We start from the raw sequence: 13,423 nt of genomic DNA, 5'->3' as shown, positions 1-13,423 counted from the left end.
GAGAGAGAGAGAGAGAGAGAGAGAGAGAGAGAGAGAGAGAGAGAGATTCAATACCTCTTATACTCTAGTTAGCTTAATTGTGATTGAACGTAAGACATGTGATGAATAGCCTACTAATGCAGCAGAGTAGATCTTGCTTTATTAATGTTTCGTTATTAATGCAGTGGTCTGTAATGTACTTGGATAGATGCACTTTGAAATTGAAAGGTTCCAGGTTCAGTTCCAGGCATCCTGAATTAAAAGAACTTAACTTAGAAAGCTTAAGAAGACTTCTGCCTGAGAGCACGATGGCTACTACAGTAGGCAAAATAGACCAGTGATCCGAGAACATTAGGGCAACTTCATAGCTTAAAGATGAAAACTGCAGTGGAAACCTCTGGGGACATGGAACACATGAGGCTGTCCTGCACAGACATTTATCCATTTAGCCCAGTATAGTTTTCTCTTTCTGGCAATGGCTGTATAGCAGGGCTTTTCATTAGCTTCCATCTTATCCTTTTTGTGGTTGGAGCTGCCAGGAAAGGAGCCAAGCTGCTTGATGCAGGAAGCAAAGTCCAGAGAATTTTTGTAGTCAAAATTAACCAAGTTCCGAATAACAGCAAATGCACAAGAAAGGAAACACAGAAAATGACACAACCCGTGAGGTTGAGAAAGCCTGTCCCGAAAATGCATGAAATCAAGAAAAGAGTATACTTTAAAATAGGCGGATGCATATCAGTCTGTCTGAGGGGGAGATGCTTGAACATCTTAGTCATGAAACAATAGAAAACCATAGGTAATACTGCTGTAGGGAATGGTGTTGGATTCCAAGGTGAAATTAACAACAGTGACAGAAGGCAGGCAGGTTTTGAAGTCTGGTTTCTTGTCTATATGTTGAAACAACTATTCAGAGTAATTCCTCGAGGAGGAGAGGAAGGTTGCTACCAAGTGGGGAAACCACGACGTGAATAGAGCATAGAAACTTTGAGAACTGCCATTTCAACTTGTGTTTCCAATGGAATCATATAAGTACGCTTTGCTCTTTTTTTGCTGCCTCAGTTCGGGATGCTGCAGCCCGTCTTCCTAATGGAGAGGGAACTCGTGCTGAGATCTGCGAGCTCCTTAAAGACTCCCAGTTTCTTGCGCCTGATGTCACCAGTGCTCAGGTAAATTGGACAGGCAGAATCAAGGCACACTTTTCCTTCAAAGGAAGGCAGGAAGTCTTCATGGGTGTTATTAATACTGTTGAATGTTATCAATCTGTATCTCTAATAGTGAGGAATCTTTTAGCAGCTAATTAAGCTCAGCTGATTAAAATACTTCAGACAAGGGTTTCATCAGAAATTGTTCTTGGTTTAGTTCAATTTTAGTTTTGTACTAGCAAGAATTAGTACTTGATTAGATCAAATATTTTGATCCATTTTGCACTTTGTGCTTACCTCCCACTCCCAAAACACTCAACAGAGCATGACGTCGAAATAGGATACATCTAGATGGGGGTGGGGGGTGTATGAGATGATGATGAGGGTTTTGTGAGGATAAAAGGGAGAGCAGGATAATGCACTCCTTCTTGAGCTCCTTGGAGGAAGTGAGTGATAAAAACGTAACAAATAATAAATGTTTCCATCAGATTTTAATCCAGATCATTTTATCATTAGTTTTTGATATGTTTCCTAGAACTCCTTGTGACCCTATTTCTTTCATGTCTTTCTCTTTTCTTTAATGTAATCATAGGTTTACTTGTTTAAATCTCCAGATTGCTAATTTTATATTGTTGAGCATTTTCAGTTCCTGTTCACATGGTATTTTATAACCAAGCATATATTGGTTGGAGAGAGGTGGGTTAGCAACGTCTCAGTAGTCATCCTAGCGAGTCTAATAAAGCTAAGATAATCTCTCTGTTATGATGGGTTGTAAGGCCAGTGATTTCATGACTTGCTTGAGTGAGAACAAAGCAGCGCACCAGGGTGCAGAACAGTAAGATTGCTTTGTCAAGTCTGCCTGTTGGAAGAGCAGTTGGTGGCATGGAACGTGGCACTTGTAGCCACGTCCTCATTTAACTCATTGATACATTGCTTTCACGGAAGCTATAGATCTCTTTTAAGTATGGCTGTGAATTGCCCACAGAGCTGCAGCTACTGGGCAATGTAGAAGTGAAATAAATAACAGCAATAATAAAAGGAGAATTCTGTTTTGAGCTGGAGAGCATCGTGTTGGACCCACAAACATTTTGCTACCTCAAGTTGGGATGTTTTAGATACCCAGTTCTTTTTCGTGTGTCATGGCTTTTCTCCCTCCCTCACTGCATGTGCAAAAGATGATTCTTGTGGTGGCTCCAGATCGGGTCAGGCTAGGCCCTTCTGTTTCACTGTGAGTTCTGTTCTCAGGTTAACACAGTGGTGAGTGGCGCACTGGATCGATTACACTACGAGAAGGATCCCTGCGTAAAATACGATATTGGGCGCAAGCTGTGGATATACCTCCATCGAGACAGGAGTGAGGAGGAATTTGGTGAGTGTTGCAGCCTTGCAGCCTCCAGTTTTTAATCACACTGAGATATGGTGGAACTGTGTGGTCTTGCCTTGCATGTCTGGGGGAGTCAGTTTTGAGTCAACAATTTTTCAGTGCAGAACTCATAGCATTCTAGAAATGGGGGCAGAAGAAATCCCTGCTTTCCTCAGAGAAGGATTCTGTAAAGAATAAAGAAGTGTTATTTGAGCAGACCTGCTTGTAAAACAGTGTAATTTGTGATTCACACTATTGGGTACTACTTGTACTAAAGGTTGTACTAAAACTGGATGTATTCTTTTTAGAAAGGTGTGTTTAACAGAAATCTGGGCTTGTTAGTAAAAATGCAATATAAACACATATTGCTCTATTTACTGTACATTTACCATTATAGAGCTGAAACATGTAATTTTCTTCTTGTTCCAGCAATTGCTTTCTGTTATCATGCCAAGTGAAAGGCATAAGCCTGCCTCCTGGGACACATTTACTCAAAAACATGCCTTCAAAGCTGTTGACAATTTTCATGTCAGGTCTGCTTCTTCTTGGCTTGCAAATTACCCAGTCTGTAACATTTCCCATTTATGTATTTTCTGTTGAGTGGAAATTCTTGGAACCATACATATACTAAAAAAAAGTGAGTTGGCTTTACAGGTATGCTCTGCTCTGTTCACATCTGTTTGAGAATTGTTTCTTACTCTTCCTTGCAGAACGAATTCATCAGGCCCAAGCCGCTGCAGCAAAGGCCAAAAAAGCTCTTCAGCAGAAACCCAAACCTCCTGCAAAGATTGTAAGTTGTCTGATGTAAATGTGTGGTGCAAAGTTTTTTGAAATATCTGCAGTGCTTAACCGAATAGACTTTCCACCCATTCTTGCTCAAGGGCTTGAGGTGGGTAATTCTGATCTACCCTACCCTATTCTATCCTCCCACCAACTACTAAAAAGTGGTTTGAATAAAAAGCATATTTTGCCATTTCAGGAAGATACTGTGGTCAGTATTTTGGTCGATTTGACACGGAGGCCGTATACATAAGGGAGCATTCATGGTGGAACACATCATTGGGGTACAGACTGTGCTGTTCCCTTGCACTTTATTGGTCAACACTTTAAACCAGCAGCTCCCCACCTTTTCTATGCCTTTACCCCTGGAAATGTTTATGTTCGCACACCCTACAAAAATAACATTACATTTGAAGAGGAAGAAGTCAAATTTCTAATTTTTGAACGGCATACAGCACTCCGGGTGAACTAATTGAACTCAAAAGCTTTTAACTCAGTGCATAAAATTCAAATATAAATTGAACAATTAGAAAAAAATTGTAAACAGGAAAATTAGTCCCAGTTGGAAACATATAAAATTCAATAACTTCTTTGTTCCTATTTCTCATTCGTGATTTTGTCAAAACATGAAACGTTCTTGCTGAATCCACAAGTCTGCCTGTGGATTCAGGCGATTCCTAGGTTTTGGCTTGATTGACAAAAGAGAACAGAATCTAAATGCAAACAAAATAATAATAAATAATTTTCATTATCAGGATAATTTTTGGCAAAAACTCCCCAAACAACCCAAAGTGTCTGTATTCATGCTTCAAATAGCAGCCTTGGAGAGGAGGTTAATTATGCAAAGTGTAAATGGAAAATTCATGATTTGAGTCAGTTACCCACAACTTGCCGGGCTTTGTGCCATTTCCTCTTTGTGTCAGCATGAATTAATTAACACATAATTTGCTGCTGTGTCATGAAACAGGCCCACACTCTATGCTGACTGGCAATAACTCTCCAGGTTTCAGGTTCTTCCCAGCCCTGCCCAGAAATGGCAGGGGTTGAATCTGTCACCTTCTACATGCAAAATATTTTCTCTGGTACTGAGCTACAGCCCATCTAGGATTGTCTGGGCTTAATACAGTGGTCATTCCAAGGATGTCACGTACTTTGTCCTTGTAGAAATCCAGTAGCAAGGAGAGTTCAGTAAAAGTGGCGACTAGTGGCACCTCTGAACCAAATCCACTCAGCCTTAGTGATTCCAGCATGCCACCAACTCCTGTGACTCCGGTGACACCCACCGCCCCTCCCTTGCCAGCAATGCCAACCTCACCACCGCCCGTTTCTGTTGTTAGCAAGAGTTTGTCAAGTATTGCTCCAGAGCAAGCCAAACCCAACCAAAGGTAACTCTTCTCTCTCTCTGTCTCCGTATAAAGATTCCCTGGGTGAAGTCAGAGATCTCTTATTTGGTTGGGTGGGCAGGGACGCTCCTTGGTGATGATGCGGCTTTAAAGCACAATGAGATTGAAAAATGGACAGCTGATCGGACCAGATTTCTGAAGCAGAAGTTTCCACAGCTGAATCCCAGAAGTCAGTTGTCCAATGTAGAAAGTCGTGCAAGAATGGGCAACTCTTTTGACAAAACAAGTTGTGCCACTTACCTAATCAATCTAGGGACAGTGGTAAGTGGGGTGAGGAGGCTAAAAATCCTCATATAGGTCTCCTAAGCCACAGAAATGTGTTAGGTGATATTTCTGGTGAGAAGTGCATCTATTCAGCGAACTAGTTACAATCTGATTGGAAAGAACTTGTATCGATGCCCCTGTGTCACTTCTAAGCAACCAATTTGCCACACCAAAGCAAAACACATGAAAAATCAGTTTCTTACAATAGTTCTAGCAGAAGCTGTTTTCATTTTGAATTAATCAAATATTTCCTTTCTTTTTTCAATTCTTCATAGCATCCTTTTGGTATCTTCTCCTGCCATGCCACAGCTTGGGACATTGCTCTCCGCTGCACAGAGTACCCAGGCACAGGCTGGATCCCAGCCAGCTGCTCGGGCGGGCAGCAACACAGCATCTCCAGGACTCCCACAGGTCCGAGTCGTCACAGCACAGTCTAGTCTCCCACCCGTGTCTCAGCCAGCCCCAGCAGTAACGCAGCCGCCAGTGGCATCGATACCTCAGATCCGTGTTCCTCCCACTTCGGCACAAACCAAAGTACTATCTCAGGTCAGAAAAGTCTCTGTGAAATGAAGCAGGAGCTGGCATACTAATGATTTCCTCCAGCACGAAATGTGGTACACTTTTGTCACTGTACTTCCTTGGTCCATATGCTGCTGCTGCTGCTGCTACTACCACTACTACTAATAATTGTAGAGAGTTATTAGGGTTAATTGTAATTGGATACAGTGCAACCCAGTTAAACTAATGCACTCTTCTAAAGAGAAACCTTCATAACATGGGTTAACCCAACTGTATGAAACTTCCTGTATCTCTGGCTGTATCTGCAGACTTTTTTCTATTCCAAGTAGAGAAAGTAATAGGCTTTTCCAGTGCAGTGCAGTGCAGTGCAGTGCATCCCATCCCATCCCATCCCATCCCATCCCATCCCATCCCCATCTTATAAAATGCTGTCAGATTTGCTAACCTGTGTAGTATTGCTGCCTCTTCTGTTTCATGAAATCTTTGGAAGTCTCTTTTCTGAGCATTTTTGCTTGGAAGAGGAGGAGTATATTCTAGAATTGGTAACTTTTCCCATACTACTTTGGATGCAGGACTCCCAAGAACTTTTGAAAGCTTAGTCAGGAGGTTCCCCCTCTTAGTTTGAGCTAATTGTTGTATAATTGCTCATGGTTTCCTAAGACCCAGGAGCTTCTTATGGAAACTTTTCTCTTCTCTTGGCTCTTTAATTACTTTAGAGCAGACAGGAGCAAGGGGATTTTTCCCTCTTTGAGTCAGCCTTATACTTCTGGAGCAGGTGGAGAATCAACAATTCCAATGAAAGCAAAGCCTTCAGGCTCCAACCCAGATGTACATTCTGGCCTTACATAAGTTAAGGTGCTTTTGGGAACACAGTCCCTTCCGTGGAACCTGAATAAGCTGCATTTTCTGTGTTGCATCCACTGAAGAAAGATGTGTTGAATGAGTGGAGTAGAGCTCTTTGAACTAATCCAGATGAGATTTCAGCTATATTGGTCAAAACTGATGTGGAACAAAGATGAGAATTGTGGTCAACATTTATTTGGAGAACCATATGGTCTTGCAAAGGCTATACAGTTTATAATCAAAGGAGAGCCATACAGGGAACAGAGACTGGGAATCCATTACAGCAAAAGACTTCCTAAAGAAAATAGGTTTTAAGGTGTTACCAAAATGAGCAATATTTTAAAGAGGAGTTCCAAGAGCTGGGGGAGCTGAATTCAAGGACTCCACAGAAAATATGAGATTGTTTTAGATTTCTGCTTTCTTTTTTTGTTAGGCTGTTATGACTGTCCCAGTGAAAGCTCAGACCAGCCCAGTCCAAGTTCAGAGGCCAACAGTTTCGGTAACAGGAACAGCCAGTGTCACTGGGACAGGAATCTGTGCAGCACCCAGCTCTGCACCCAAGCCAGCAACAAGTTCTCCAAGCAACTCTGCACCTAGTTCTTCCACTACTTCTTTACCCACCTCTTCATCATCTTCCTCCACTTCATCCACCGCTGTCCTCCAGAACGTAGCTGGACAAAATATTATCAAACAGGTGAGGAGCTGCTAAGTTTTGGAGGTTGCTACTCCTGACAAGTTAGCTTGCTTGTTGTGGAGTTTGTGATTTGGGTCAACACATTGTGAGTCAAACAAATCCCATAGCAACCCATTTATCATGGTTGACAGCTGTAAGAAGCAATAATTGCACCCAACCATAGGTGGGTTCACATGACGACCAGCCCATGACAACAGTTAATGGTTGCTTGTGGTGTTGTGTGAACCCATCTGGGTTTGAATATTGAAGCTTCATTTAGTGGTAATGAGATTGAGCCCCATGATTTGTCTCATTCTTTTTTAAAGACATCCAGAGAAATGGTCATCATTGCCTCTTGTAAAGAATTTTGTCTTTTAAGTATGTACTGGGGCCTTCCTTTTAGCCTGTTCTGAAACTCCTGCCTGGTGGCATCACTGAATGATCCTGAGTTCTAGTGCTGTATAAAAGAGAGGGAAACGTCTCTGTATTTTTTAAATCATTAGTGTAGCATCATAACTACTTTTCACTGCCAATTACGCATGTGTGTCAGCACAATGTACTTAATCTTACAGATGGCCATAACAGGACAGCTTGGCATGAAGAGCCAGCCCGGGAGCAGCATCCCACTTTCTGCTTCCAACTTCCGCATCCAAGGCAAGGATGTCCTGCGACTTCCTCCCTCTTCCATTACCACCGATGCGAAGGGGCAGACTGTGCTGCGCATCACCCCAGACATGATGGCTACTTTGGCAAAGTCCCAGGTCACCACTGTCAAGCTGACCCAAGACCTCTTCACTGGTGCTGCAGCAGGAGGCGCTTCTGCTGGGAAGGGCATCTCCGCCACTCTGCGAGTGACATCGAGCCCCATTCAGTCTTCTGACTCTCCCGCCAGGACCAGCACACCAACCTCTGCTTCACCAGGCTCAGCTGGGCCTGCAGTGGTTAAGGTGACTCCAGACTTAAAGACCGTGGAGTCCACCAGTTCAGCGTTCAGACTGATGCCTGCCCTGGGCATGACGGTGGCAGACCAGAAGGGCAAGGCCATTTCTACAGTGGCGTCTACTGAAGCCAAGCCGGCTGCCACCATAAGGATCGTGCAGGGGATGGGGGTGATGCCACCAAAAGCTGGGCAGACTATCACGGTGGCCACTCATGCTAAGCAAATGCCCGCTTCCTCTTCAGTGAGCATGTCCGGCACAGTCCACACCTCTGCGGTTTCCCTGCCAGCCATGACCGCTTCCGTATCCAAGGCAGTTGCGGTTGTGTCAGGAGCAGCTGGGACACCCATCACGATTGGAACAGGAACCACCACCATGCGGCAGGTTCCGGTGAGCACCACCGTCGTATCCACATCTCAGGCAGTAAGTAACATGGGCCTTTTGCGGGAGGGGGGCAGGTGCAGGTAGATTAAAAAGTCTGCATTTCTAAGGTAAGGTGCTGCTTTGTCTTACCTACACCCTCGCCTATATTAGAGTTCGGAATGCCACCAATGGCTGCTCATGCACTCTGCTGTATATATTCTGTGCAAAGAAGGAAAATTCAGTTTTTGGCCTGTGTCTTCCCTAGTATCTGCATGGAAGAGAGTGCTTTTGAATGTTCATAACACCTGTGTCCCAATTCCTTTTTCCCAGGGGAAGTTGCCTGCCCGCATCACAGTGCCCCTCTCAGTCATAAGCCAGCCTGTGAAAGGAAAAAGTGTAGTGACTGCACCCATCATCAAAGGCAACCTTGGGGCCAAGTAAGTAGTGCAGAGAAATATGGTGTGAACTTCACTGTCGTGTTTCCCTGCTAAAAGTGAATATTAAGGCTACATTTAGATCAATAGAAATGGCGCAAGCAAGGCTCAAAAGAATTGAAGTTCTCAAATTCCCTCTTAGTCCCAGAAAATGCATTACACACAAATTTTGCCAGAAGCTTGGTTTGAAGACATTAGCCAGTAAGAACATTTTATTTCCATTTGGAAAGGAACTTCACCTGTGGATATTTGCCGTGTAAAAGCACAGGCCTAGCCTTCTATGCAGTCCTTTGGCACTCAAATTCCACTCTAAAGCAGCACGCATGTAGTTCAAAGATTCCCCAACTGAAAAACGGGTCAAGGGCAGCCTGTGGTCCTGAGTGCAGGGCTGTATTTGGGCAGTTCCTAAGCACAGTAGCATTTTAGTCCTAAGCAGGTGAACAGTAACTCTCTTAAGGCAAATGCTGCTGATTTCACAAAATGATGTTCTTCACCAAATTTGGCAGTGACGCCAGTGTAACTTTGCGTGCTGCCTGGTACTGAAAGGCCTGTATGGTGTGGATCCCCTCCCCAGCCCTTGCTGTGACGCGCAAAGCACACGAGCCAGATCCAGTTCCATTGCCTCTGCACTGACCTCCTGGTGGGCTCTTTCAATAGTATCAGTGGACTGGGTCGAAATATCATCCTCACCACAATGCCAGCTGGGACCAAGCTGATCGCTGGGAACAAGCCCGTGAGCTTCCTGACTGCACAGCAGCTGCAACAGTTGCAGCAGCAAGGCCAAGCGACACAGGTAAGGACCGCACATTCCTGTCCCTTTCCCTCAGTTGCCACCAGTGCTTGGTTTTGAAGTGGCACGTTCCCATAGTACTGTATTATTCTGATTCTTACTCCTTTTAGAAATTTGCACAAGCAGTTGAGATGGGGGGAGATGTCCCTATCAGTAGATTTGTATAAACAGTGTAATTGGTAACCTGTGAAACGAGTACACGCTGTGAGTGAAGGCCTTTTCGTAATCACAGTTCTATTCCCAGTATTTGTGTTGTGCATCGTCAACATTTCTCCTTTTTTTAAAATAAGTTTTATTTGAAATTATAATCCTAAAAAAACTAAGGAAAACTAAAAACAACATCAATCATCAAAAACGACGGGCCTGCTGGGTCAGCCCCCACACCCTTCTTTTTCCATTTATGATAACTTAAAAACATATTTAAATCTAGAAACGGGACTGCCAAGTCCCGTTTCTCTAGCCAATAATAAAAAGAGTCCCAAGTTTGATAGAAGTAACATTTATTCTTCTGTCCATTTCACGCAGGTGCGAATTCAGACTGTCCCAGCCTCTCATCTCCAGCAGGGAACAGTGTCTGGTTCTACAAAAACAGTCTCCACAGTAGTTGTGACAGCAGCACCATCTCCGAAACAGGCACAAGATCAGCAGTAAATACAATTTGGCAAGAGCTGCTTGAGTCCTTTTGTTCTGTTTTCACCCATTCAGGGCTTGCTAGAATCCTCTCTCAATGATCTGCAAGTTAATTCTGCACATACTGAAAACACCAGTAGGAAATACTTGCTTTGATTCAAAAGAAGCATCCCTGACACAAGGACCATGCTGTATATTAATTACCTTAACTCCAACGTGATAAGTTGAAGAGGCTTGTTGCCAGGACCGTGCTGTGAATGTAAGTTTCAGTGACTCTCGCTGCACAAGGCAAGAAGAACAAAGAGGACCTTGAAGAAGTAGACACGTTGTATTAGCTTGAATGTCAGTTTTATCCTTTCTGCAGTTCTTACAGCCATTCAGGTTCTGGATTTTTAATACTGATTGCCTAAGCTTTTTCTGTTTCGCTGTGAATTTTATATTTAAGTCAGGTTTTTTAAACTGAGACCATTTCTGGCTGACTGTCCTTCCTTCCGTTGCTGGGCTTTCAGCAGCCTGCCTTATCCTCATCAGGCTGAGTATTTACATGAAACGGCAAATGAGTGGTTCTTGTACGGACATATGTGAACTGGCCATGAAAGGGGGCGAATAGCAAGCCCAGTCCACCTCCCTTGGCGCTGTGCTAGCTTGGCCTTTCAGTCACAGGAAAATCCAGCTTTGGAAACGAAAACAGCCAGCGTGAGGCTAAGTGCTAAACTCAGTTTCTTCTCACCAGTTTAATGGATGCTGATTTTACTAACTTTTGTATTGCCTCCCCAGCTTCTGAACAAATAGTTACTAAACTAAATGAACAGTCTTCTGTTATCAGTATAATTATATTATGATCTGGAACTTTTCCCTATGTTTAAGGGAGAAGTAAAAAGAGAGGTGTATCACAGAAGTGGAAAGACCAGAAGATCCTAGTTCCCTGCTTCTTTTCGACTGTGGTGGAAAAAGAAGATCCTGGCCTATGTAGTGTAATATTTATTGCATATCCCGCTAACAGACTTTGCTCATTTATTTGTAATATGTTCTTCCACCCTCTACAAGTATGTGTTTTTAATTGGTTGTCTGCATTGCAGGATGCCTTGGAATACGCTCTAATTAAATTAAATGATTGTGTTGCCTTTCACTGGTCAGTTGTACAGCATGGAACAGAATTGCTCTTGAAAGCCTTCAGCTGCAATTCTGCTTGAGGTGTTGTTGACCTGGCCTGTTACAGGCCACGCTGAAAATGTGGGAAGTCCAGCTGTTTTCTCGCACCACAACAGCTAAGAAAAGAAAACTCTGTATTTGCATATCTCTGCCATTTATTATTTAAAATAGTTTTTTTAATGATAGTACATAGACAAAGATGCGTATGTCACAAGTCAAACTCAATGGGGCATTAAATCGGTGTAACATTGTTAAATGTTTTGCCTTCCCAAACAGATAGATGCAAAACAATGTACACACAAATGCATAAAATACTCTAGACATGTACAAAGCCTTCCAGACCATGAGAACAAATGGTACTGTTGCACTTTTCATTCTTCTTGCCAAAATTAATGAACTAAACATTTGACAGTAGGCTCTTAAAACTCTCTCCTGAAAGTGTGTCATATTTTCATGGAATAGATTTCAATTTAGACTTAACTCATAGTGATAACGGCTCTTTACTGGAAAGTTTGAAACTATGGAGGACTTATGGATACCTCATTTTTCATTGATATGAGTCAGTTATACACTGGCTTTCGTAAACTGTCTCTAAGTTTTATCAAACTGCTTTATCTAATTAGAAACACAAATTGAAAAAATAATCTTTCTGAATGATTTGAATTTATATGGTAACTATCTCTGCTGTACCTTTAGAGTTGGAGAAAAGCTTCTTTGCAAGGTACCATCAGAGATGAATTACAGGCACATACAGGAACAAAGTTGATGTAAGAGTAATTTGTGATTAATCCCGAAGAGAGTTCTGAGACGATTTGGAGCATAGCACAGAAGTAAAGAAGGATAAACCTCTTCTGTAAGGCAGCTCAATAGATAAGGTAGTCATTCTTGTGCAAACAAAAATTCACAAATGACCCCCATTTATAATTTTTTTAAAAGTGGGGCCAAGTTGCTGGCCCTCATACTTAACAGCACTGTATATATTAAAACAGTGAAACTGTCCTGCAGTGACAGTCCTGCTGATGAAAAGACTGACCTCCTTCCTCAGCATCTTGCACACAATCTTTCCAGGGCTAAGTCCTGCCCACTCTTACTCCAGCTCAAATTTATTCTTTCCCTTTTTGTCCTATCTCTGTCTGTCTCTATCCGTTTTGAGTCCCAGACTTCCATGCAATTAATTATTAGTGTGTTATGTACAGCTGGAGTGGAAAACGGATATCTTGGAATTTACAGTTAAGATCTCTGGGTGATTCATGGTAGATCTCCAAGGATCGCTGACTCCCAGTGATAGAACTGCAAATAAATAAAATTATCTGCCGTGACTAACCTTGTAAATTACTTTTGTCTGGGCATTTTTCACCAATAAAATATGAATATTAATTGGCTGACTGGCAAAGTCTTTGTGCAGTTCCACTGGCTTGTTCTTATATTAGAATCCTTAATCTGTAATGACTCCAATTACTTTTCTGTGCAGGTCATCTCAATGTATGGAACTTAGGTAATTAGCCATATTTCCTTGCCACAATTTTGCATCAGTTTCTTTCATCCTGTTGCTAATTTCCGTCTGGCTCTGCTTGATAAACCATAGCTTTCTAACAGAAAATACAATAGATCCCAGAAGTCCTGTGTCCATTCCAAAGGTAAATAATAGCAGTAAATGTATACAGTAAATTTAAAGTTTCAAATAACTGCAGAGTAGTTTTGTGATTAGTATAGCAGTTCTGGAAAGTTGGACTCTATTAGAGAGCAGAGGGCAGGAGTCTCTTCATCTAAGATTACTGTGCAGGTTCATTGATGAAATGTGTGTCAGATCCTTCCCCAACCACAGTGGAAAGGACTCTGCCAGGGAGCTTAGGTGTGGGTAATCTCAAGGTAAATGTATGCGCCCGCGTGTGTTTGTGTGGGAATACAGCCGCTTGGCTTGCAATCTGGAACCTTGGTTTTCACAGTTAATCATACTTCATTTGCTTAAAAGGAGAGGTAATCACAAAATGGTATTTACCATTTAATATGAATTGTATCTGAAGCTGAGGCTAGACTGAGGTTTGAAACAGCAATTCTACCAAAAAAAATTGGGTAGTAGCTAGAGAATGCATGTGTTTAATAACACTGCTCTTTTATACGAAGCGGATTTATCTATCTATGCTTGGACT

General features: G+C 42.5%; 1 protein-coding gene across 7 annotated transcripts in view; it reads left to right on the top strand.

The window, feature by feature from the left end:
- The window catches only part of NFRKB (nuclear factor related to kappaB binding protein), a 26,927-nt gene extending 14,277 nt beyond the window's left edge, over positions 1–12,650 (top strand). For 6 of the 7 annotated variants that reach the window (XM_044439570.1, XM_044439571.1, XM_044439568.1 and 3 more), the window contains 10 exons: positions 1,039–1,145; positions 2,367–2,490; positions 3,195–3,274; positions 4,429–4,649; positions 5,207–5,477; positions 6,727–6,987; positions 7,539–8,327; positions 8,598–8,704; positions 9,359–9,494; positions 10,017–12,650. In XM_044439570.1, coding sequence (XP_044295505.1) covers positions 1,039–1,145; positions 2,367–2,490; positions 3,195–3,274; positions 4,429–4,649; positions 5,207–5,477; positions 6,727–6,987; positions 7,539–8,327; positions 8,598–8,704; positions 9,359–9,494; positions 10,017–10,142 — 2,222 coding nt within the window. In that variant the 3' untranslated portion in view covers positions 10,143–12,650. The remainder of the gene's footprint in view (positions 1–1,038; positions 1,146–2,366; positions 2,491–3,194; positions 3,275–4,428; positions 4,650–5,206; positions 5,478–6,726; positions 6,988–7,538; positions 8,328–8,597; positions 8,705–9,358; positions 9,495–10,016) is intronic. The other variant, XM_044439572.1, reaches the window with a different exon arrangement.
- Positions 12,651–13,423: the final 773 nt, after the last annotated feature.

Source organism: Varanus komodoensis, unplaced genomic scaffold (genome assembly GCF_004798865.1).
Source record: "Varanus komodoensis strain SLA01 unplaced genomic scaffold, ASM479886v1 scaffold35, whole genome shotgun sequence".
Lineage (NCBI taxonomy): Eukaryota > Metazoa > Chordata > Lepidosauria > Squamata > Varanidae > Varanus > Varanus komodoensis.
This window is presented reverse-complemented; position numbering and strand designations above follow the sequence as displayed.